The sequence below is a fragment of the Dreissena polymorpha genome, chromosome 13 (assembly GCF_020536995.1).
Source record: "Dreissena polymorpha isolate Duluth1 chromosome 13, UMN_Dpol_1.0, whole genome shotgun sequence".
NCBI lineage: Eukaryota > Metazoa > Mollusca > Bivalvia > Myida > Dreissenidae > Dreissena > Dreissena polymorpha.
Window position 1 is genome coordinate 43,496,354 of NC_068367.1, and position 27,658 is coordinate 43,524,011.

The 27,658-nt window shown below is 36.5% G+C and overlaps 1 protein-coding gene across 2 annotated transcripts in view; it reads left to right on the top strand.

The window, feature by feature from the left end:
- Positions 1–27,312, top strand: part of LOC127856164 (cyclin-dependent kinase 12-like) — a 69,983-nt gene extending 42,671 nt beyond the window's left edge. For both annotated transcript variants that reach the window (XM_052392194.1, XM_052392195.1), the window contains 5 exons: positions 359–520; positions 3,887–4,081; positions 12,046–12,177; positions 13,770–13,882; positions 18,527–27,312. In XM_052392194.1, coding sequence (XP_052248154.1) covers positions 359–520; positions 3,887–4,081; positions 12,046–12,177; positions 13,770–13,882; positions 18,527–19,923 — 1,999 coding nt within the window. In that variant the 3' untranslated portion in view covers positions 19,924–27,312. The remainder of the gene's footprint in view (positions 1–358; positions 521–3,886; positions 4,082–12,045; positions 12,178–13,769; positions 13,883–18,526) is intronic.
- The last annotated feature ends 346 nt before the right edge of the window (positions 27,313–27,658 follow it).

The following is a 27,658-nucleotide window of genomic DNA, read 5'->3' on the forward strand; positions in this document are numbered from 1 at the left end:
ACTACAAATTGTATGCAACATCTATGATGCTTGCTTCAAGTTCATTGTCTCATATGTGAAGAAAGGCTTCACTTATAACCACAGTTACAATGGTTGGGTACATACATTCTGTATTAGCTGTTCAAATTACATGTATGTGTGGTAAACTTTTTTGTATCCAGTTAAATATAGTAGGGGCAGCCATGTCCTTTTGACACATTTCTAGTTTTTATCCAACTTAACTGTGCAGTCTGCACAGACTAATCAGGGACAACACTTTCTGCTGTTATGAAATCTGTTGTTTAACTGAAACCACACTTAATGTTCATGCATTTATCCCAGATATTACAGAATGAGGCTCATTCCTCCATGTTTTCAGGGGTCAGATCAAACTGGGTGACTGGGGTCTGGGTCGTCTATACGACGCTGAAGATAGAGAGCGCCTCTACACCAACAAGGTGATCACACTGTGGTATCGGCCTCCTGAATTACTGCTTGGGGAGGAGAGATATGGACCTTCCATAGATATCTGGAGTATAGGGTAGGTATTGGTGTTACATGCTGAACCCTTTACCGCTCAGATTTGTATTTTGACCCATTTGTAGTCCATGAGAAAATGGAATTAAAGACTACATGGAATAAATTCACATTTTGAAGGTTTCATATCAGATTCTAAGATACTGATGAGCAGCACTCAACATTAATCCTGAACAACCTGCGCGTTACACTATGCTGGTCATGTTTTATGCTAGTTTCTTGTAGCCAATGTCACTTTGCTTCTTAGATAGAAAGGGCTGTAACTACTTATTGACAGCCTGCTTGGGTCACCATGAGGCATCTTTATCAGTTGCAATCAATTCACAGATGAAGAAGAAAAATTGCAACTAACATTGGACTGATCAGACACAAGGAAATGTTCTGTCACATACGGTAGAATTTAAAAGCTCTAACAAAAAGTGTCTACAATCATTCCGACAGCCAGCCAAACTTGCCAAATCAGCATGAAAAATACCAGACTAATACAATCATGTGCAAATGCTTTTATCAGGGGTGTGATTTCTCCACTCAGCTGATGTAGTCCCTTTCAATCTCAAACTAATTTTACAAATATTTATCAAATTTGCTGGATCTATAAAGAAATGAAGTGTTGATTTGAACCCTGTAAGGAGGGGGTCGGGCATTTTCCTCTCCTGAGGTGGTATCTAAATCACACCCCTGCATATACATCTCTGCTACGTCTAACTCCATTTATCTTTGTCCCCTGCAGGTATATTTTGGTTGAGCTGTTCACCAAGAAGCTGTTATCAGTTTATCTCAGGGATCAAGCTAGACTCCAATTTTAGGGAGAAGTCACTTCTCCCTAAGCTCTGGAGAGGGGGAAGTGAGGCAGTTTTAGGGAGAAGTGGATCTTTTGCAATCACCAATGGACCATTTTGAACCATGACCCAGGGGTTTCACTGGCCCAAAAAAAGTTGTCGCCACTTTATCGCAGCATGAAAATTGTCGGTTATTCCAACCTTATTAATAAGAACAATCATTTAGGACAATCATTTAAAGAAACCTTACTACAGTTATGTCATTAACTTTATTATCACTTTAAAAAGTAGGTTAATACATAAAAACAATATGTACCTTCATAAGCCATACCTTCATAAGTCATAATAAGCTTTATTTGTATATAAATAACTTTTTTTCAACTTGATAAACAACACAGATAACCAAAATAATATAATAATGTTAACATCAATGTAACAGTATGCTGCATAAATGTTTAAAAATAATAATTATTTAAACATAGAATCACACCAATCTACATCATTTAAAAGGGAAAAAGAAATATAAAACATCAGAAAATAAAGCATCTCACTTCGAATTGTTAAACAGTTATATTTGGTCATTTGGACATGATCAGCTTAGACAGCTTCTGTTGTTAAAATGTTTTCTGTTCGTGGTGGATGATTTTTAGGTTCAAATAAATGAATGTTTTTCACGCATTTTTTCCTGACAGAAAGGCCCAGATAATTGCCACCATCCATTCTAGTCGCCTGAAATAACATAAAACATAGTTTTACAAACTATCAACAACAAACCAACACATAAATGTCCTGATCTTTAAATGTCTGAATTTTAATATATCTGAAATATAGTACATTGAGTGAATGTTATACCTTTTTATTTCCAAAATTGTTGGTTTCTTAATCAAACTTTATCCTTCCCAAAACATTATAATAATGAAACTATTAAACAGAAATGCTCACAAATGCCTGTTGAAACAAAATTTCTTGTGTTTTTGTGGAAAAATGAAATGCTTTTGACTTTTGCCAGGCCCATGGTATCGATTAAAGAAATAGCGGCCCTAATAATCGTTATAATTTTTATCGTGGTGACAGTTTGTCCCAGTGTTACTTAATTTATTGCTCACTATCATAAAGGAGCCGTTAATCCGATAATAACCCCCATAAAACTTGACAATAGATATAAAAACACGGTTTGTTACACTTACACGCTTCAGTGATTTCACTCTGCTTGGTCAAGGGATTCCTGCCAAATACCCTTATGACGAGCGCTGTGAACGGTTGCTTATCAATTTTCAATAGGTATTTTACTACGCCTGGGGGCGGAGTTTTGGCTATTTGGTCAGTTGATTGACTTTGGCGTGTTTTCGGAAATAAACAGAAGCCACTTAGATAGCGCTGCGGATATGATAATTGCCAGATTTTAGGGGGAAGTAATTATCGCAGGTGCTTTTGATCCAGACGATAAAATGGAAGCCACGGCTATATAATCGCCCACGTCGCCCAGTTGCTTGATCCCTGTATCTATTCCTCCCATTTCTATCTGCCTCCATTATACATGTGTATCCTGGTTGAGCTGTTCACCAAGAAGCCAATATCTGTTTATCTATTTCTCTCATTTCTCACTGCCTCCATTATACAGGTGTATCCTGGTTGAGCTGTTCACCAAGAAGCTGTTATCAGTTTATCTATTCCTCCCATTTCTATCTGCCTCCATTATACAGGTGTATCCTGGTTGAGCTGTTCACCGAGAAGCCGATATCCGTTTATTTATTTCTCTCATTTCTCTCTGCCTCCATTATACAGGTGTATCCTGGGTGAACTGTTCACCAAGAAGCTGATATCCGTTTATTTATTTCTCTCATTTCTCACTGCCTCATTTATACAGGTGTATCCTGGTTGAGCTGTTCACCAAGAAGCTGATATCTGTTTATCTATTTCTCTCATTTCTCACTGCCTCAGTTATACAGGTGTATCCTGGTTGAGCTGTTCACCTAGAAGCTGATATCTGTTTATCTATTTCTCTCATTTCTCACTGCCTCCATTATACAGGTGTATTCTGGGTGAACTGTTCACCAAGAAGCTGATATCCGTTTATTTATTTCTCTCATTTCTCACTGCCTCAGTTATACAGGTGTATCCTGGTTGAGCTGTTCACCAAGAAGCTGATATCTGTTTATCTATTTCTCTCATTTCTCACTGCCTCCATAATACAGGTGTATTCTGGGTGAACTGTTCACCAAGAAGCCAATATCCGTTTATCTATTTCTCTCATTTCTCACTGCCTCAGTTATACAGGTGTATCCTGGTTGAGCTGTTCACCAAGAAGCTGATATCTATTTCTCTCATTTCTCACTGCCTCCATTATACAGGTGTATTCTGGGTGAACTGTTCACCAAGAAGCCAATATCCGTTTATCTATTTCTCTCATTTCTCACTGCCTCCATGGTGTATTGTGGGTGAACTGTTCACCAAGAAGCCTTTATCTGTTTATCTATTTTTCACATTTCTCTCTGCCTCCATTATACAGACGTATCCTGGGTGAACTGTTCACCAAGAAGCCTTTATCTGTTTATCTATTTCTCTCATTTCTCTCTGCCTTTATTATACAGGTGTATCCTGGGTGAGCTGTTCACCAAGAAGCCGATATTCCAGGCCCAGCAGGAGCTGGCCCAGCTAGAGCTGATCAGTAAGACATGTGGCTCTCCATGCCCGGCAGTGTGGCCCGACGTCATCAAGCTGCCTCTGTTCCATACATTCAAGCCCAAGAAACAGTATCGACGGAGACTCAGGGAAGAGTTCTCTTTGTAAGTGGTACAGGTTGGATGAGTGCTGGGTTTAATGAAATTCACTTTGCAAACAATAATATTTGAATTATCAAAATTTGAAAACTGGAGTTTTCCTAAATCAATTGTCTTAGGAAGTGATCATATCTTTGCTGGATTCTGGTTTTAATTTAATTAATGTTTGGTAGAGTATTGCAAAATAATATTTTAAAGCCACACACCTTGAATGAAAGTAAATTTAAGTATAAATAAGAAACATATTTTATCTATGCCAAATAGAATATATCTGGTGGTTACAAAAGTCGAAATTCGTCTTTTTGCGCTTTAAAACTTAAAAATAATCGTGTTTGTTGAAATGGACGTATACGTCTAGAAATCCTACTTTCGGTTCTAAAAGCGGTACCGTTTGAAAAATAATCAATTACTTGCTAACTAAGCTATATATTTAATTTTATCTATGCCAATTAGAATATATCTGGTGGTAACAAGGTATATATCCGTCTTTTTTGCGCTTTAAAACTTAAAAATAATCGCGTTTGTCGAAATAGACGCATACCGTAATTACTCTTATGTTTTGGGACTAGTGCTGCAACAATATATCGGTATATATCACAATATGCAATCCGCATATTGTATTGCGATACGATTTTCATCATACCTGTACGAAAATTCTACAAAAAATCATCCACATTTCGCCCAGAAAAGCCATCCGAAATAATGATATCAAAGTAAACAAAACAAATCGGTGTTTAGAAAAAATAAATGTGTTACGTAAAACTAGAATTCTTAGAAGTCTAGTATACGGAGTAGCGTTGTTATGCCCCCCTTCGAAGAAGAGGGGGTATATTGCTTTGCTCATGTCGGTCGGTCGGTCCGTCGACCAGGTGGTTGTCAGACGATAACTCAAGAACGCTTGGGACTAGGATCATGAAACTTCATAGGTACATTGATCATAACTCGCAGATGACCCTTATTGATTTTGAGGTCACTAGGTCAAAGGTCAAGGTCACGGTGACCAGAAGAAGTAAAATGGTTTTTGAATGATAACTCAAGAACGCATACGCCTAGGATCATGAAACTTCATGGGTAGATTAATCATGACTTGCAGATGACCCCTATTGATTTTGAGGTCACTAGGTCAAAGGTCAAGGTCACGGTGACCTGAAATAGTAAAATGGTTTCCGGATGATAACTCAAGAACGCATACGCCTAGGATCATGAAACTTCATGGGTAGATTGATCATGACTCGCAGATGACCCCTATTGATTTTGAGGTCACTAGGTCAAAGGTCAAGGTCACTGTGACCCGAAATAGTAAAATGGTTTTCGGATGATAACTCAAGAACGCTTTTGCCTAGGATCATGAAACTTCATAGGTAGATTGATCATGACTTGCAGATTACCCCTATTGATTTTGAGGTCACACGGTCAAGGTCACGGTGACCCGAAATAGTAAAATGATTTTCGGATGATAACTCAAGAACGCTTTTGCCTAGGATCATGACACTTCATAGGTACATTGATCGTGACCCGCAGATGACCCCTATTGATTTTCAGGTCACTAGGTCAAAGGTCAAGGTCACAGTGACAAAAATCGTATTCACACAATGGCTGCCACTACAACGGACAGCCCATATGGGGGGCATGCATGTTTTACAAACAGCCCTTGTTACATGGGAGTCTGCAAGATCTGCTTTTGCATGTCATACTGTTATATTTAAGATGAAGCTTATGTAAATACGATAAAAAACACAATTAATTACATAATAAAAATGTAAATTAATGTTATTATAAACAAAAGTAATAATGATCCAAAACAAATTACGTAACAGTATTCTGATAAGTTACACGACCGGCTTTTAAACATCCACAATTCTCTTTCAGGTTATAAATCTTCTTGTCGGCTTTTGTAATAGTTCTCAAAATGGCAGACGAAACGAACGCCGAGTTTGACTTTGTAGACAATTCCAAGGGAAAAAGTGTTGTTTTGGGCATATTTAAGTCTTAAAAGGAAGAGAGAAACGAATGAAATCGAGGAAGGGGTAGGATATTGTATGCGGTGTAAGGATGGTGTCAAATGTTGTGGCGGAACATCCAATTTGTTCTCGCACTTGAGCAGCACCACTAAATTTTGTAAACTGAGCAATAAATATGCTTTACCAGTTTGAATAAAACAGTAATGACTTGGTCATATTGTACTTGTAGCATATTTATAATAAATTAATGTTAATGTCCCAGAGATTTATTGTATACACTATACAGTATACAGCACACAATTGCGCATTATTTTTAATGTTTAATGGGAATATCCAATGGACAAAATGACAATACTAATCTTTCATTTATAACAAAATTCTTTGTGAAGCCAAAATAAGAGTTAATTGTGTTTATAATACATTTTGTAAAAAAGGCTAGAATTGCCAATAGGATATAACTAGAACCTAAACATACAATACAAAGGTTATGTTCATGTAATTAAGTTGGTTTTGGTGATTAGCTGGCGAGTTATAATTCTGGTACAAGTAAGCAATATATTGCAATATATTGCAATACGGGTTTTTGTACTGACAATATATTGCAATACTGTTTTTGGCGTATTGTTGCAGCACTATTTGGGACACTTAAGTTTTCAGACACCCCTTTTTTTAGCATAAATAATTACTTTTCGTGACTCTTGATTTTCGACACACAAGTTTTCGTCCATAATTAATGTCTCTAAGTTTTCAGACAGTTTATTTTACAGCGCTATTTTACCAAATTTCGGTCCTGTTTTCGATATCTAATCGATCATGGGGCTTTACAACCAGATTAACATCATAAAACATGGCAGGCCGTGCCAGAGGGCAACGGACCATTACATTTGCGTTATTGGGTAAATAACCTTGTAAACTGGTATTAAACAATGGTTTCGCCTGATAGCATAAGCGTTATGACAATTAACAGGGGTAGTGCCAATAAACATTTCAATTATCTAACGCAATGGTACTACCCCTTCTCAGTAAAATAACTGTGACAAATACTACTGTATACTTTTGCTTGTAAGACACATTTTTAAGGCTCAAATATACAAGTTACAGTAGGGGTCGCGTCTTATAAGCGAGATACTGGTGAAAATAAACGTTTTTTTTTCTTACTGGGCATAACCTAGTCAAGTTGGACACTTGTCATTTACTTTGAATCATCGCGGCAGCCATTTGCATTTTCTCTAAACTCTGTATTGGCCCTTACCGTGTATCGGAACGCTATGTTCAGTTACCGATTTACTTGTAATAAAATGTAGCGTTATTGATTTTGTTGTCTATTATTTTTAATTTGAATTTTGTTATTTTTGGGGCGCAAGACATTATATTGTCCGTGATTATTCTTGAAAAGCTTGTATCACCTAATTGTCTGCACGCGACGTCGTTAAATGTCATATAAATTGGCCATTATAGTATACGTGTGTAAGCGGTGACACAATGCCAAATTAACATGCCGAAAACAACAGCAAAATCAATTCTCAGTTTGAAACTGTCAATTGTTAAATAAATACGCTGCCGATTACAAGTGCTACTTGAGAAGTTTGTATCACCTGATGGTCTTCGTTCGACGTCGTTAATTGTCAATTAAGACATAATTGGCAATTAGGGTATCCTCTGAAGTAAGTTACCAGTTTGCAACTGTCAATTGTTAAATAAACATGTTTATTCAGACGACCCCCTAATGCCGATGACACCTTATTTATAAGGGTCCAACGACGGCCGTAGCAAAGAGCGACCGCATGCAATTATCCGCATTATTGCGATCTGCGCTTCGGAGTCTATCACTCTTATCACACGATTGGCTAATTTTATGAAAGTAGGCATTACCTATTGTTGTGATTGGCTAATTTTGTGAAAGTAGGCATTACCTAAAGTTGATAGACAATGGGCATAAAATTTGCATAATTTAGGTAATAAAACGAAACGCAAAAACACATTTGAATCATGCAACCGAGCGTGAATTCAGAATAACCGAGAAAATGGTTAGAGACTGGAAGTCAAAGGAAAATAAGTTGTTGAACGTTGAGTCTTTATCTGTTAAGAAAATGCGGACTATGTTATCGCCATACGATGCTATTGAAAATAAATTAAAACCCACTAATATATCATGAAATAAACAAATATTATTTACTTCGTTGTTTGATTATTTTATTTTTCAGACTTGCGTGAATTACTAATTGTATGTAGCGCGAGTTTGAAAAATTCTCAATGTGTTACTTATAATTGATGATTTTCTTTCACATTCTGCCGTTTTTTGGCCGATTAAAACGGTAAAATTTGACAGCGTCTTACACGCATGTCAGTCTTAAATCCACCCATTATAAAGTCCGAAGTCGGGTGCGTCTTATAAGCGAGGGCGTCTTACAAGCGAAAGTTTATGGTAAACGCTTTAAAGTGTGATGCACCTTTTTGCAAGTTTTACGAACAATGGAAGGTGTTAGACAACAACTATTGGAAATGAACAAACAAAATTTCATAGTTTGCTTTTTTATTGGGTTATTAACAGGTTCATACTAGCGAGTATCGGTACATCACATGCTCATCTTTGAACTCGTTGGTCGAAGTACAACCTTGAAGTAACTTTCTGTCAAATAAATTAAGCATTTAAAATTATTTAAAATGCAGTGCAAACATATATAACTGTAATTTATACTATACAGCATGGTATTTCACAAGAGTGTGCTATTACCGGTAGTCGTTGATTCAATTGACGCTATTTTCGGACACTTCAATTTTCGACTCTTTAAGTTTTCGGACACCTGTTTTTTGTGAATATTTTTCGTATTTGAGTGTTCGGACACGAAATAAATATTTTTAAGTGTCCGAAAACATAGAGTAATTACGGTATGTATAGAAATCCTACTTTCGGTTTTAAAATAAATAAAAAAAATTACTTTCTAACTAGGCTATAGATTTAATGACAATTTTGCACACTTTCAAATTGCATCTATATGAATTTATTAACATCTTTCATTTCAAGTTGTGTGGCTTTAACAAGCAAAATCGAAAATGGTGCCATTCCCTATCCAATTTTCTGACCATTTTTACCAAATTGAAGGTATAAATTTTCCTTAATCTGTGAAACAAACAAATCCAGAAAGACCAAGGGAACATTGTCATATGGTTTAATTTAAACATCTTTTATCAAAGAATGTGCCCATAATGCAGATTGGTTATTGTTAAAAGCTAAAGGTATGTGAAGTAAAATAAGATTGGGGTACTCTTATTAATTGGTTATGGACTACCAAATTTTGAAAATGACTTGCCCGGATCTATCCCAGGGCGAACGTGCAACCACTAATTTCTATTCCTGCATTAATATGCATGCTTTGTATTAAAAAAACGTCATTGAACTCAACTTGATGACAATGACTGGGGTGCATGTTCTTTGCATGTAGTTCACATGAGCCACACCCTTGAAAAACGAGGCTTAATGCATGTGCGTAAAGTGTCATCCCAGATTATCCTGTGCAGTCTTCCCAGGCTAATCAGAGACAACACTTTCCGCTTTTATGGATTTTTAGCTCACCTGATTGCTCAGGTGAGCTTTTGTTAACGGTCTTCGTCAGCTGATGTCCGTCCATCCGTCCGTTAAAATTTGCTCGTAAACACTCTAGAGGCCACAATTCTTGTCCCATCTTCACAAAACTTGGTCAGAAGCTTTGTCCCAATGAAATCTCGGCTGATTTCGAAACTGGGTTGTGCCGGGTTAAAAACTAGGTCACTAGGTCAAAAAAAGAAAACCTTGTAAACACTCTAGAAGTCATATTTCATGCCCAATCTTCATGTAACTTTATCAAAATGTTTGTCTTAATGATATCTTGGTTGAGTTCAAAAGTGGATCCGATCCGTTGAAAAACATAGTCGCCAGTGGGTGGGGCAGTTTTCCTTATTAGGCTATAGAGAAACCTTGTAAACACTCTAGAAGTCACAATTTTTGCCCAATCATCATAAAAGTTGGTCAAAACATTGGTTAATTGATGTCTCGGACGAGTTCGAAAATGGTCGGGATCGGTGAAAAAACATGGCCGCCAGTGGGCGGGGCATTTTTCTCTATATGTATATAGTGGCAGTTTTCCCTATTTGGCTATAGAGAAACCTTGTAAACACTCTAGAAGTCACAATTTTTGCCCAATCATCATGAAAGTTGGTCAAAACATTGGTTTAATTGATATCTTGGACGAGTTTGAAAATGGTCGGGATCGGTGAAAAAACATGGCCGCCTGTGGGCGGGGCACTTTTCTCTATATGTGTATAGTGAATACATGTGAACACAGCAGAAGTCACATTTTTGGCCCAATTTTCATGAAATTTGCTCAGAACATTTGTTTCCTTGATACGAGAGTTGAGTTAAAAAATTGTTCCGGTCAGTTGAATAACATGGCTTCTGGGAGGGGGGGCAGTTTTCTCATTATGCCCCCCCCCCCCCCTTTCGAAGAAGAGGGGGTGTATATTGTTTTGCTCATGTCGGTCTGTCTGTCCACCAGATGGTTTCCGATGATAACTCAAGAGCGCTTATGCCAAGTATCATGAAACCTCATAGGTACATTGATCATGACTCGCAGATGACTCCTATTGATTTTCAGGCCACTAGGTCAAAGGTCAAGGTCACGATGACCCGAAATAGTCAAATGGTTTCCGGATGATAACTCAAGAAAACTTATGCCTAGGATCATGAAACTTCATAGATACATTGATCATGACTCGCAGATGACCCCTATTGATTTTCATGTCAAAGGTCTAGGTCACGGTGGCCCAAAGCAGTAAAATGGTTTCCGGATGATAACTCAAAAACGCTTATGCCTAGGATCATGAACTTTCATAGATACATTGATCATGACTCGCAGATAACCCCTATTGATTTTCAGGTCACTAGGTCAAAGGTCAAGGTCGCGATGACCCGAAATAGTAAAATGGTTTCCGGATGATAAATCAAGAACGCTTAGGCCTAGGATCATGAAACTTTATAGGTACATTGATCATAACTCCTAGATGACCCCTATTGATTTTCAGGTCACTAGGTCAAAGGTCAAGGTCACGATGACCCGAAATAGTTAAATGGTTTCCGGATGATAGCTTAAGAACGCTTAGGCCTAGGATCATGAAACTTCATAGGTACATTGATCATGACTCGTAGATGATATTGATTATCAGGTCACTAGGTCAAGGTCACGGTGACCCGAAATAGTAAAATGGTTTCCAGATGATAACTCAAGAATGCTTATGCCTAGCTAGGATCATGAAACTTCATAGGTACATTGATCATGACTTGAAGATGACCCGTATTGATTTTCAGGTCACTTGGTCAAAGGTGACCTGAAATAGTAAAATGGTTTATGGATGATAACTCAAGAACACTTATGCCTAGGATCATGAAACTTTATAGGTACAATGATCATGACTCACAGATGACCCCTATTAATTTTCAGGTCACTAGGTCAAAGGTCAAGGTCACGCTGACCTGAAATAGTAAAATGGTTTCTGGATGTTAACTCAAGAACGCTTATGCCTAGGTTCATGAAACTTCATAGGTATATTGATCATAACTCGCAGATGACCCCTATTAATTATCAGGCCACTAGGTCAAAGGTCAAGGTCACAGTGCCAAAAACGTATTCACACAATGGCTGTCAAGGTCACAGTGACTCAACTTAGAAAAATGGTTTCCGGATGATAACTCAAGAATGCTTACGCCTAGGATCATGAAACTTCATAGGTACATTGGTCATGACTCGCAGATGAAATAATGATGAAACTTGACCAGGATGTTTGTCTGGGCAATATCTAGGTCAAGTTTGACATTTAATAAAGATTGAATGAACCGACTTCTCTCAGGTGAGCGAACTAGGGCCATCTTGGCCCTCTTGTTTCTTTTTAAGGATGTATATTCTAAACAAAAATCCAGTCTTAGCGGAAATTGACTCTCAAGAGTGCGGCTCAATTAATTGTGTCTTCTCCCTGCAGCCTTCCCAAGCAAGCCTTGGACCTTATGGACAACATGTTGGAGCTGGATCCCTCCAAGCGATGTAACGCAGACCAGGCCCTCGTGTCTCCATGGCTACACTATGTAGAACCTCGACTCATTACACCACCCAAGTATGTATTTGGTGCTTCTTCACCATGTTGGTAAATTTTATACTTGTATATTGCTGGCCATTTAACAGCCGCTAGCCCCACCACAATAAGCCCCTCTCACTAAACCCCACAGTTGATAAATTCCTTCAGTTAAATTGTTAAATTATTGTTTTACTTGTATTTATTTTATTTTTTAAACATAAAATAGAAGCAGAATACATTCACCTTAAGAGTTCAATCGTCAAATTGACCCTTGTTAAATGTGTGTGTTGTGTCCTCACTTCCTTTACAAAATGAAACAGTCATTCATGCGTCGGGGGGGGGGGGTCCTTGTCTTAATCAATTTATCACTACTTAGAAGTTGGATAGCATTGAGTGGAGGGAATCAATGTGAATGAAACTGTTCATACAATTTAATAAAAACATATCTCCAATTTGCACCTTCAGTTTTGAATGTAAATTTGTTACATTTTGTATTTGCCAATTGCTTACTACCGGTAGTTGTAATAAGTTTATATTTAAAGATTGATAAAATGACGCTATAAGTGCTAAATGATAATTTCTATTTATATTAAAAATGTAAAATTCTTCAGTTTTAAACAAACTTTGAAAACTTCAGAAGAAATCCAAAAAAAAAAAAAGTGTACATATTTTGGGACACTGGCTTGGGAGATTTTTTATTTTGTTATGTTTTCACTGATTAACTATGACAGATCTTAGTTTAAACTTTTAACAAGGAGCAGCAAAAGTATTTGAGAAATAAGTGCATGCACATTGTTTTTATGCCCCTGGTAGGGTGGCATATAGCAGTTGAACTGAACGTCGGTCTGTCAGTCCGTACAAAAACTTTAACATTGCCCATAACTTTTGCAATATGGAAGAGTCGTTCCAATTTAAAACATGAACTTTATCCTTTCCCCCTCTTAAAGTTTTACATTTATCATCCATTCTTTGCAATATTTCATCCATTTTTTGGTGTTTAATATGAGACAAATTTTCGAATATGGTTCCATAAAGCTTCTCGAATTGTCGAATCATGTTCTTTGAATAATCTAAATTTTGCATTTTTTAAAGTTTAGGCTTTTAAACAGTTTTTAGCAAGGGTTCATCAATCTTAATGAATTTTCAATAATAACCATTTCTTGGATAAGTTTAATAATCAGCCAAATCACTCCAGGAATTGTTGAGTTATGGCCCTTGACAGATCAAAATACAGGTTATGATCCATTTCCTCAGTCTTAAACTCAAGCAGTTTGCATCCCACAAAGTATGAAGAAATGTCTGTGGTCATTAGTACTAAGCCTTGTATGATACCCATAGTTTGGCTAAGATTATGTTGAGTTATTGCCCTTTAACTATCAAAAATTGGCCTCAGTTGTCAGTTTTCATAGGATCTTCTCTTAACATATGAAAATTAACTGGGCTCTAAGAAAAGGATGTCTCTTAGCACTTTAGGCGGAAAGTGTTGTCCCTGGTTAGCCTGTGTGCACTTCACAGTTTAGTCTGTGACAAAAACTTATGCCCATGCATTTAGACAAGAATTTCTCAGTGTGGCTCTAAAATTTATTTATTTATTGGCATATGAATAATTTGTGATGTTTGTTGTGACTCAGCCTGCCACATGACCAGGACTGCCATGAGATGTGGTGCAAGGAGAGGAAGAAGGCCATGAAGGAAATGAAAAACAGGGGAGAGGACCCCAGCACCCTGCCGGTCAAACTGCCATGTACGCTAATTTGTATGTAGTGTAAACAGGGCTCTACATTAACTTTTGAAGCCACTTGTCTGGTCGGGCAAGTAGACCAAAATTTCACTTGTCCTGAATAAAAAGCAACTTGTCTTGACCATTATATGCTGCTCAGTACTTTGCAAAATAACGAAATAATACAAAATGCTCAAATCATAAAGACATGAATCGTGCAAAATGCATGTTAACATGATTGTCGGCAATTTCAATAAAAAAGAACTGACTAGAATAACAGGAAAACTCGAGATTCTTGATTTTTAAACATTATCCAAAGCCATAATACCTGACAAAAACTTGTGTTTTGATACCATAAAGCAGAAAATGTTCAAAGTGATGTATATGTACAGTACTGAACTGATATTTTAAACAACATTATCACAACTCACTGACCAAATGACGTCGTAAAATCATTCTATACATAGAGATGACGTCACTACGTTAATGTCTGTAAGATCGGTGTGTACCGGTGTCGTAAAATGCATATTCTTTACAAGGGAGAATATTCTTGTTATCTTAGCAAAGCAAAAATGTTAAGGGTTGCTTCCCTTGTGAATAGTACGGTGTAGTATCACATGGAACTATTGGAATATCTCGCGCTTTGTCGTTTAAGCGTAAACAAAATATCATCAAAAAAGTTTTGTGGTGACTCCAGGGAAATAATGTATTTAAAGGTATTTTTTCTAAGTAATTAAATTATAACGACCACATGTCTCGTCTGACAAGCAAATTCTTTATTTACTTGTCCGGACTAACAATTTGGTTGTCCCGGACAGTTGGCCTACCGTTAATGTCGAGCCCTGGTAAATCTTTGCTGAAACAGCAGAGCCCAAAGGTTTGTTATTTTCATGTGAAGTCCTATAGTGGTACTCTTGTAAGTTTTCTTTAAGTCATTCCCCTGGGGTCAAAACCTCACACACCACAACAGTCAAATTATTCAAAACAACTTGTATAGTAAATATTTATAAACTTACAAATCTCTGTAATCACAAGGGTTAGGGTTTTGATGTTTGATGTTCAAATCATGTTGCTGGGGTCAAAATTTGCCATGCCCAAGGGTCGCATCATTTATATAGACTTATATAGTTAATCGCAAGAGTGTGGAGTTAAACATTTGGGGTGCAACAGCGTATGGTGGTCCTCTACTGAGTTTGTACAAATCGTGTCCCTGGTACTAACATTTTCCCCACTCTAGCTAAGGCTTACTTGTGTGTTTTTATCCCCGCTGAAAAAAAAATCGGAGGGGATATAGTAATTGGTCCTGTCCGTCCGTCTGTCCGGCCGGCCGAAACTTTGTCCGGAGCATAAGTCCAAATCTATTCAATGGATTTACTTTAAACTAAGAATATAAACAGATGGCTGTTAGGAGAAGTGCAGTGACCAAGAACCATAACTCTATCTACCTTAGTTTTTGAATTATCTCCCCTTTAATATAACTTTAAAGTACATTTTTGTCCGGAGCATAAATCTAAATCTACTAAAGGGATTTACTTAAAACTTGAAATATAAACAGATGGCAAGTAGGAAAAGTGCAGTGACTAAGAACCATAACTCTATCTACCTTAGTTTCTTAATTATCTCCCCTTTTATGTAACTTTAAAGTAAATTTTTGTCCGGAGCATAACTCTAAATATACTGAAGGATTTACTTGAAACTTGAAATATAAACAGATGGCAACTAGGAGAAGTGCAGTGACTAAGAACCATAACTCTATCTACCTTAGTGTTTGAATTATCTCCCTTTATTTAATTTCTATTAAGGTACATTTTTGTCCGGAGCATAATGAATTATCTCCCTTTATTTGTTTTTTACAAATATTATTCTACTCTCTAAAACAAATGCTGTCATACAAGCCAGGGTTCGCACAGGGCTTGAAAAGTGCTTGAAAACGAGTCCTAGGCTTGAAAAGCCATTGAACAAAAGTTGGCCTTGAAAAAGTGCTTGAAAAGTGCTTATTTCATGTAAAAAAGCCTTGAAAATGTGTATTTCTGCTCAAAATTACTTAAATCATCGCTTTAATTATAAACTTAAATCGTTCTTAAGGCAAGAAGTTGAGTACGAAATATAAGTTTCTTATACAATTGAGTACGAAACGTTATGTGTACACGTCAAAGATTATGTGTACTACGTTAGAGGTTCTCCATTGTGATAAATTTGCGCGAGTGAAAACACAGTCATGGGGAAGTGCCGTTTCAAACCAGGGTGGTTAACTGAATATTACTGGGTATAGAAAACAAAGGACATTCGAAAAGCACATTGTCGGGTCTGTATGAAGACCATTGGTGTCACCATAACTCTATCTACCTTAGTGTTTGAATTATCTCCCTTTTTTTAATTTCAAGGTAAATTTTTGTCAGGAGCATAATGAATTATCTCCCTTTATTTGTTTTGTACAAATATTATTCTACTCTCTAAAACAAATGTTGTCATACAAGCCAGGGTTCGCACAGGGCTTGAAAAGTGCTTGAAAACGAGTCCTAGGCTTGAAAAGCCATTGAACAAAGGTTGGCCTTGAAAAAGTGCTTGAAAGTGCTTATTTCATGTAAAAAAGCCTTGAAAATGTGTATTTCTGCTCAAAATTACTTTAATCATCGCTTTAATTATAAACTTAAATCGTTCTTAAGGCAAAAAGTTGTGTACGAAATATAAGTTTCTTATACAATTGAGTACGAAGCGTTATGTGTACACGTCACAGATTATGTGTACTACGTTAGAGGTTCTCCATTGTGATCAATTTTCGCGAGTGAAAACACAGTCATGGGGAAGTGTCGTTTCAAACCAGGGTGGTTAACTGAATATTACTGGGTACAGAAAACAAAGGACATTCAAAAAGCACATTGTCGGGTCTGTATGAAGACCATTGGTGTCGGGGGATGGGGGAAAGCGCTTTGAAAAGCCACGAGAAAGCGGAAACCCAAAAAGAAAACATGAAATTGAGAAGCAATGTGTTTGCTTGTAATAACTTTAAAAAGTAAATACATACAGTCATTCAACCAGTTTAGAATCAACCGGCAAAAACGTTTATTCTTTTGACCTCATTAATTTCTTTCGGGATTTAGTGTCAATGTGAGAAGATGTAAAAATAAAGGGTAACATTTAATTTGTATAACAGGTTAGGCCAGACGGCATATGCAGTTTTTTGTCAAAAATAGCCAATAAAAGTTCACCCTTTGGACAATTATTAAAAATCATTCAACTTACAGAATAAGTATTTCAAACCATTTTCATAGCATTTGTTTTCAATCAGAAAAAAGTTGATTTGAAAATAATAAAGCCTTCTATATCCATATCATGCACATTTCAAAACATAACTCATTCAATCAGTTCTGGTTAACTTTTTGCTGCATTTTTCCATCCTGTAAGCTTTTACAAAAGATTTCTTGCTAAAACTTTGTTAATTTATTCCTTTACCTAATGTATACCTTAGACACTTATCATTTTGTTTTTATTGGGGCATTATGGGAAATTAAATACAAATTAATTGGAACTGCTGATAATCCGGAACTGGTTGACAAACTGTATGTGAGACTCATTGAGTTAAGGATGGAAAACATGTACATGTATGCAATAACTAGAAATAACATGTATGAGTTATTGTGGAATAAGTTTAATTTGTTTGAGCAAATAAATGATATTTACTGTGTTAAACTTGCTTGAAAATGCATTTTTTTAAGGAAACTAAGGAACGGTTCTCGGCCTTGAAAATGAAAATTTGGCCTTGAAAAGTGCTTGAATTTAGGTTTGAGATTTCTGTTTGAACCATGCAAGCAAACACATTTCGGCGGGGACTTGGCACTTCTGTGACTAGCTCTTGTTTATATGTTTATTGTGAAAACTTTTATGTGTTCTAATACTGTCTGAGACCACATTAAGTCAGTGTCATTTAGAGTATAAAGAAACACTAGACAAAAAAGCATTTATTGCACAAGCATCACAAATTCAACACAGCAAGTCAGCTTCAACATGTCTCGGGTGATAAATGGAGGGCATTTGTTAAATTGTCTAGTATCTTGATGATGACTCTTTGAGCAAATGTGCTTTCATCTGTTACTTATGTTTTCTGTTTGTTTTTTTACCCATCCGGAACACATGTTCTTGGGCTTTGCATTTTTAATATGTTTAAAAAAAAAATACATTTGTGTTCAAATGCATATAGTAACTATGTGTTTCATGTTATCACAATAGCACTTCGGAAAAACATAATTAGAATGGTGTTCTCAATATATTTTAAAATGAGGAAAAAAACAAATGTTGGTTGATCGATTGATTGATTAAATCTTGAATCTCAAATCTTAAATATGAATTTTAAGTTAGCATCATAATTATATGAGCCTTGTTCTAAGAAAACTTGGCTCAATGCATGTGCGTAAAGTGTCATCCCTGATTAGCCTGTGCAGTCCGCACAGGCTTATCAGGGACGACACTTTCTGCCTAAACTTGATTTTGTGTAAGGAGGGACTTCCTTGAAACTAAAAATACCATAAAAGCTTAAAGTGTCCTGCCTGATGCCTGTGGGAACTGCACAGGCTAATCTGGGACGACACTACGCACATGCATTATGCCCAGTTTTCTCAGAACGCGACTTGTATCTGTAAGTTTACCTGTCATCCCCATCTGTTTATGTAGGCAAGCAGTCCAGCAGCAGAGAAGGGAGCAGGGACAGGGCATCGATACCACAAAAAAGTGTTCCACCAGTTGTAGGCAAGGATTTGTTCGATAAAACCAAGCGCAATAACAGCAGCAGTAACTTTGTAGTGCGCGACAAATCTGCCCTGCACGATGCTTCAGCCCGTAACAATAGTTCGGCAAACACCAATCAAAAACAGTCCTCCATCACCAATAATACATTGAATCCTACTGTCTTCGGCAAGCCTGGCCTCACATCTCTACCGCCTGACCCACCCCCCACACAGCCCCTTGTGTCTAAACCAAGGGAGCTTAGCCCTCCGGACGACTCAACCCTGCCCACCAAGTACCTGGACATCACACAGTTCAAGGCCCCCGAAGATCTAGAGGCAGAGGAGGCGGGACGACATGCTGCAGAACCAAACACAAACCCAGACATGAACCAGCTGACGTACATGCTGCAGCAGGGCATGTCTATTGACGAGGTCGCAAAGACTATGAACATCAAGCTGGATGAACAGACGTACGAGTTGCTGGCAACACTCAAACAACAGCTGGATCTGGCAGCTGCGTTGGCTAAGCAGTCTGGAATGTTGAGTCATGGCGTGGACACAAGTCAGAATGAATCGGTAGGTAAAGAGTATGACTACAGTGACCCTTCGCTTGGTGCTAATGCCATGTTGGATCACAATTCCAGGAAATACGGGAATGATCTGAGCTCTGCTATGTCTGATCCATCCGGTGGAGGTTTGATTGTGGGTGCAGGCGACTACAGTCAAGACTATCAGATGCCTTCAGCTTTGCTGCCGCAGAGCCGAGTGCCGGGGCAAGTGGGCATGGCAAATTATGAGAACAGAAGCATGGATATTTCCAATGACAGTAATGATAACATTATGGATAGTTCAGGTAGAGAGAGACTGCATAGTGGTGATTATATGGGTTATGGTAATGACCTACAGGGTGGTGGTTTTGGGGCATATGGTAAACCCGCTGTGAGTGACCCTGCATTGACAGGATATAACCCCCATCTCTCTGCTCAGAAACAGTATTCCTATGGTAGTGACAATGGAGAAACCGCTCAACGCATTTCATCCCACAGAAACTCTAATGCCTCAAATTATTCTGGTGATATATCAGGTCTCCCTAGTCTATTGGGAGTCTCTCCCCCGTTCAAAAAGGTGGACCCAAGTTCAGGGCAAGGGTTTAAGCATCAGTTGTCTACTGACGATGGGAAATTTGGTCGTAGTGGTTTAGGCCAGACTTTTTCTGGGACGCAGTTTGTTTCCTCACAAGGGACTCAGCCCCGCCCCCTGATGTCGTTTGACCCTTCTGGTCCCAGGGGTCGCGGTCGAAGTGACTTTAGGGGGGCACAGTACGGGCAAAGTGGTTACAAGTAGGAATATTTACCTGCAGAAAGTGTTGTGGTCACATAAATAGCAACAGCTTTGGTGTACAAAGTGCTGTGTTCATTTTTTTTAAGTGTGTAACGTTTGTGAAACCCTGGTAGGAAACCAGTGTTGTTATGGACGACAGCTTTGCGGATTTATTTCTTTTGGAAATGTGCATGATTCCAAGAAATGAAACTTTTATCAGAAGAGAGGTCTTTCAAGAAGTTAGAAGTAACAAGCTCAAATGAGTTGTTTTGCACACTTTTAGTGTATAACCTTTTCCAACTCAGAAGCAAGTTGAAAAAGGCTATGTGCGAACAGCATATAATGCGAACACCCTGCGAGTAACTCGCAGTCTGTTCCGGTTTTATGCTGTTTGCTGCTATTCAGTATCTTTGGGTTGAAAAAGAAGCCTTTAAAACTTGAATCTAGTAAGAAAGGTCATGAATTCAATTTAACTTTCTAACAGACTACAAAGACATTAAAATATGTATCTAAGTGGTAAAGTAAGAGAAGTCACCTGAGGATTATAGAAAGGTTCATTTTGTTGTAATAATTGTAAATTCTGGCAGTTACCTGCCTATTTAATCTCTGTTTTAGAACAATGTAACAGAGATGTTTTTGTGATTTGAAATGTGATTGTTTATTAATGTTTTATTTTCTTCCTGAAATATGTTTTGTTTAAAACATAATTAAAATTGTGTGCATAATTGGAACTACTCCTTGATTACATGTGCATTTTAACTTGTCTCATTCAATCATTTGTGAGAAGAACCTTGCAATTACTAGGATATTGACTCGCACTTTGTTGCTGTAGTCATTATAAGTGGCCATTGGAACTTCTTAAGCATAGTTACGTGTGACAGTTTGCTCTATAATAATGGAAAATTGTGATTCAAACTGTGTCAAGCATAAAATGGAGATAGTACAAATTGAAATACCGTATGCTAGATTGCCTTTATTGTACATTGGCAATATTACTTTAATAAGTGCCTGTTTACTTATCATATTTTTCGGCTCTGTTTATTTTATGACATTCAGATGTCTTTTTATTGTTAAAAATGTGACGTTAGGTACATGTGTGTGTGTGAATGAAAAACAAAATTGCAGAATATGGACATTCCATTGATAATTCTTATGTAAATACTGCAGACCCAAATGGCAGAATTTGTTGTATCAGTTTTAAATCTTAAGTAATCAGAAGCCAATTTTTGCCCGTTCCACTCTTTTGTGGCCAATTTTTGCCCGCTCCACCCTTTTGTAAGTCCAGCAATTAAGATTTGAAATAGAAACTAATTGAGTTATGCAGTTATGTGATATTATTGAAGTCAGATGTATGAATTAATAGTTTGTCAGCTCTGTCCTTGATTGGCAAGACACGACTGGTGGATAGTTTGTTGTAGCTTATATGCTTTAAGTTAGAGGATGTACTGTCAATTAAAATTTGACTTAAAGTCTTACAGCAGTTTCAGCTATTCTTATTGCACCCTTATATTCACAGAAACGATCATATTTATGTTTCAGTCTTGGTGATGTATTAAGTTAAATTCTGTATTATTTACCTACAGCGATTTATTTTCTTCTTTAACAAAAAGTACCAGAAGACTGCACTTTCCCAATAAGGGGAAAACAACAAATTTCCTAATTGCTGTACAAAAAATCTCAATTGAAGCTTTTCACAAAAAAAACAACATTTAGTTAGTTTCCCTATGCAGCTCTATAGCTTGCACCTAAGTTAATATGATATTGACAACACTTAGTTATCAATTTATAAGTAATCTGAAGAAAAGAAAACAAATACACCAATTTCCCAATGTGAAGATTCATGACACAAATTTTCTAAATTTTAGGGTTTATTGCATATAAAAAACAAACATGAAAAAATAAATTATATTTAAATATATTTGTTTTGTTCACATATAAACATTCCATAAAAGTGGAAAGTGTTTTTTTTGATAAGCCTGTGTGGACTGCATTAACTCATTCAGTGTGGGAACCGAATTTTGAAGGCCTTTGCAAACAGTTTGGATCCAGATGAGATGCCACAGAACGTGGCGTCTCATCTGGATCCAAACTGTTTGCTTTTCTGATAGTATCCTTGGGAAAAAAATCGAAGAAAATGCTAAATTTAGAAATTCAACAGACGACATTTTAGCAGACGACAAATTTCCCAGCATGCAAAGGGTTAAGTTTGTTTGTCCCTGAGCAAGGGTTGTATAGTTTCTATTGACCTGATGTAGGGTTGGGGTAAAACAATATTGCCTTTGAATATGTATGTTAGTTCATGTGCTACCAACTGTCTGCATTTTAGTGGTTACTTGCCTTGTACCAAATTAAAGAGACATGTATGTATGAACAGAAGTTCTTATGCCGCTGATAGATTTAATGCTTATAACAATAATATTTGACAGTTACATGTACCTGTCGGCACAAACAAATTGACTTTGTTCTATGCTGTTCAATTTTAAAGTAATAAGTATTTACCTTTTCCATTCACTGATTGTTATGGCTACATATCATTAATTGATCATTCAACGGCAAAATTAATACTTTTTAAAATTAAATGCTTAGTTTTACTCAACAACTAATTAATCATCACATCCAAGTACTGGTGTATGCAACAATGATTAAATCTGGCTGAATGCAAAACTGTTTAATAACTGTCACTTTAGAGATTGTATGCCGTGACTTTCGAAAATTGTTGATGAGGATTATACAAAATTCTTATCTTGTAAACCATGATTTTTTGTTTGTTATGTACATTTGTCCATTTATACTTCACTATTTTGTGTGACTTATTGTGAGGTTGATTCTTTAAAACTGTAAATACAATGCCTACGTTTTATGATATATAGAGGATACATGTTGATTTTCTCTGCATACACATTTTGTGCACAGATGGTGTGATTGTATAATTATTTGAATTTTTGGTGCGATCATGTGTTGGTGTCTTGACACACTGGATGTATTCTAGATTAAATTGTCATGCTTAAAATATCTTAGTTTTCTTTCGATTACCCAGCTATTTTTGATTCCCCTGACATATATCACAAAATGTTCAATTTCTGATCCAAATTCTGCTGTACATGTTATGTATTTCAGCTGATTTCATCTAAACTAGAACTTTATTAGATGTATAATTACGCAATAGTAATAGAAAGCCAGTGGTTAATAGAGACCATTTTCTCGGTCAAAAGTTATCAATTTTATGTTATAAATATACACACTTTTTATTGGCGTATACCTGCATGGAAAATGGCTCGAAAAAATTCTGTACTTTTGTTTTATTAGCTCTACTGGCCATAGACCAGAAGAGCTTATGGGATGGCATGGTTTCTGTCTTTCTGTGTGTGTGTGCGTTAGACATTCTCTTGTTTATCCGATAAAGTCCACATTTTTTATGCGATTCTTTCTAAACTTGTTCAGTGTTGATATAAATGAGGACTCGAAACCTATTGAAAATGGTTTACATCAGAGTATAAAGTCCAGAATTATCTCCCCTTGAATTTGAGAAAATTGTGAAATAAGGCATGTTTACGCAATTAAGTCCACAGTTTCATCCAATCATTTCCCAACTTGCACAGTGTCTTTATCTGAATGATGATTCAAACCCTATTGAAAATGAGCAATATTGGAGCTATAAGTCCAGAATTATCTCCCCTTGAATTGGAGGAAAAAATGAAAATCTTTAACATTTTGCCATAACTTTTGCAATATTGAAGATAGCAACTTCATATTTGGCATTCATGTGTATCTCATGAAGCTGCACATTTTGAGTGGTGAAAGGTCAAGGTCATCCTTCAAGGTCAAAGGTCAAAAACAAAAAAATCAAAGAGGCCAGAAGGGGACATAGTGTTTCCGACAAACACATGTCTTGTTTGTTTACATATAAAGTTCTATCCTTTCGAAACTTCAACGGATGTTTTATATCATCAAGGGCCAGAACCCCATTGAGAGTGAAGAAAATTTGTCCAACTTATTGATGAAAAGGAGCCATTTGAAGTTTAAATTTTACGTTTCTTGTTAATGCGATGAATTTCCCATTTTGGGTCTGTTTGTTTAAAACCTACTAAGATTGTTCATACTATCAAGCGATTTAGCCCTATTGTTTCCTGCCAGTAGAGCGAATCAGGCCCACATGGGCCTCTTGTTGTTGATTTTTAGCTCGGCGTTTTCAAAGAAAACCCGAGGTATTGTCATAGCCAGCTCGTCGTGCGCCGTAGGCGTCGTGCTAAAACCTTAACATTTTTTACTTTGAAACTTCATTCGTAGATGCACATTGATGAGTTCTACACGCCACACCCATTTTTGGGTCACTAGATCAAAGGTCACTGTGACCTCTAATATAAAACTTTAACATAGGCTCTAAAATCAAAGTGCTTCCACCTACAACTTTGAAACTTCATATGTAGATGCACCTTGATGAGTTTTACATGCCACACCCATTTTTGTTTCACTAGGTCAAAGGTCAAGGTCACATTGACCTCTAATATAAAACTATCATAGGTAGATTGATCATGACTCGCAGATGACCCCTATTGATTTTGAGGTCACAAGGTCAAAGGTCAAGGTCACGGTGACCCGAAATAGTAAAATGATTTTCGGATAACTCAAGAACGCTTTTGCCTAGGATCATGACACTTCATAGGTACATCGATCGCGACTTGCAGATGACCCCTATTGATTTTCAGGTCACTAGGTCAAAGGTCAAGGTCACAGTGACAAAAGTCTTATTCACACAATGGCTGCCAGTACAACGGACAGCCCATATGGGGGGCATGCATGTTTTACAAACAGCCCTTGTTTATTTCTTGCATTAAGAAAGGTATATAGCAAATATAACCTTTAAATAGTTATATGTTACTTTGTTTAGAACCAAAGTTACACCATGTTCACAGAAAGGTGTGTGGCTTTTAATGCACAAGAAGTAAAGATAATATATAAAACTAAAAGCAAATGACTATTGTTTTGCACTTAAAATACATGAAATATTGTGGAAAATGATCTTTAGGAATGCTAATAATAATTTAATAAGGTTATCATAGTAATTTCTGAGTGCGAGTTTGTTTTGTTTTTTCTAAATCAATGTCCGTCTTCTTTTTGTAATGTTTTTCAAAAATATTATAACAAGATGTGTTTGTGAAACACTATGTCCCTCTTTGACCTTGAAGAATGACCTTGACCTTTCACCGCTCAAAATGTGCTGCTCCATGAGATACACATGCATGCCAAGTATGAAGTTGCTATCTTCAACATTGCAAAAGTGATGGCAAATCATTGCTTGATTGCTATAGTGCTCTAACTACCATTTTCAGTTTTAGGAGAAAAACGCATTTAAAGGTTTAACCTTTATTTTCTCACTTATATATGCATGTATGTGGACACAAATATTCCAGAGTGTTTATCAGCAATATGAATATAATTAAATATTTATTTTAGTAAATTATATTTTAATGTTATTTGCGATTTTATGGAGATAGAGAGCATTGATAGCAATTGATAGGCTTATTTGAGCATGAATTCTACTTTGCTCTAAGTCCTGGAGATGGTGCAGTACATATTCACTTGTTTGTAAAAATGTGGGAGATAGAGCAAAATGGAATCGAAAAACTTCTTCTGTGACGACTGAATCTGGAATCCGATTACGTCATATTAAAGATCTCGTTCTCACGAACACAGCGATAAAAAAAACTCACTTTTGAAAAAAAATGGAGGTAAAGCACAATAGCAATAAAGCGACGAAATGTTAAAGTTTGACGCAAACAAACCAACAAACAGGGCAAAAAAATATGTCCCCCAGTATAGACTGAGGGACATAAAACGCTGTAAAGGATATATTCAGCAAGAAATTACTGCATACTTAAGATGGACGTTTAATATTAACAATAAATTTATATCGTTTCTTGATTATTTATATATTTTCCACAAGTACATGTAGTCAATGCTTGTTCAAATATCAACATATTCGTATTGCCTGTATATTTGTATAATATCTTTGATCTTAGTTTTAAAATGAATATATTTTCAAGAGATACATATCGATGAATTGGCTTTTAACATTAATATAGGCTAGCCCACAATACTACTCCTGTTCAAGTTTTTAACGCAAGAGGTATCAGTTATAAACACATTAATGTAATAGCATTTTGATTAGTTTTACACATTTTGAAGGGCCGAATGATAACTGTTATTTATATCTACTTTCATTGAAATTTGTATTGCTCATGCAGAAATCTACTTAATGCAAATTTAGGAAAGATGTCTCATTCTGCTTGAAAGGTTTTGCCCTGGTTTAAAGTACGGTAATATGGAAGAATATGCACGATATGTACACTCTTTGTATATTAGGAGACTTTTGGCATGTTTTAAATCTGTCAATAAATGCATTAAATTGCTAAATTTAAACATGAAAAACTACAGCTTCATTTTAATAAATATATATTTTTAAAGACAGAAAAAGTGTGTACTGATTGGGGCTCAAACCAGTGTTCTGTGAATGAAAAGGCTATCACATTGATCAATTGATCATTCGGTCAACCCAACTGTGTTATAGCTGAACTCGATACTAACTGATTCAAGTGTTGTAACCAGGATCCAGACATAAGCTCCCCAGGACAAAACCCCCCAATGAAAAAAATGAACATTTAGACAATTGCCCCCCAGTAGAAATGACCGGTAGGATATAAGCCCCCCCCCCCCCTCCCACAGTGCTTATTTTGCATCTGGACATTTGCCCCCCAGTGCTTATTTTAGAAGTGGACATTTGCCCCCCAGGGCTAATATCATGTTGCTTCCCTTAGACTATTATATCTCTGTATTTGGATTCAGTATTATTTCATAGAAACTTGGATCATTATAATTTGAAATAAAAAAGGTCCAGAAACTCACTTTAATTGGCTAATCTTAGGTAAAACAAACATCTTAAAGAATTTTAATTGTTCTTTAATTAATCAATCAAAAGGATTATCAGCTTGTTAAATGTGTGACATGTGGCTTTGATCATATACTTGTTAATGAATGCACATTTAAAGGCAAATATTTTTGTACATGTAGTTACATTGTTTGAGTGATAATTAACTAAAATTAGGATATAAGGAAACTATCACATTTCAAATGATACCCTTTTATCAATGAAATTATTAAGAGTAATAAAGGGTCTGACTACCTTTTATGAAAAAAAGGGGTCTGATTAATTATTGAAGGATGGGTACTCTTACATCAAAAAGAAGTCTCGTAAAGAATCAATACATTGGGAATGTTACAAGCGCTTCATAATATATTATAATTCTCTCTATTCAAACACTTGATGTTATAATTTTTTTTGATAAACTGCTGTAAAGTATGTACAACTGTAATTTCTATTGTATTTATAATTGCAAAATAAAAATCATTGTTTAACACAGTATATTCTTATTTATCCCTTCCATTATTTAAGCCTTTCAGTGGTGGTAATTGGATAAATGGATTATCATCTCAAAGGTGTTAAGTAATCAGGTGGTGATTATTGGACAAGGTTATCTGCTCAATCGAGTAATGTCATGTAATGAAAATTCGGCACTGGAGGGCAAATGTCCACTTCTAATATTAGCACTGGGGGCAAATGTCCAGATGCAAAATAAGCACTGGGGGACTTATATCTTACCTGTCATTTCTACTCATTTTTTTCATATGGGGGGGGGGTTGTCCTGGGGGGCTTATGTTCGGATGAAAATAACAAAACTATTCCAAATTATTCAATTGTTTC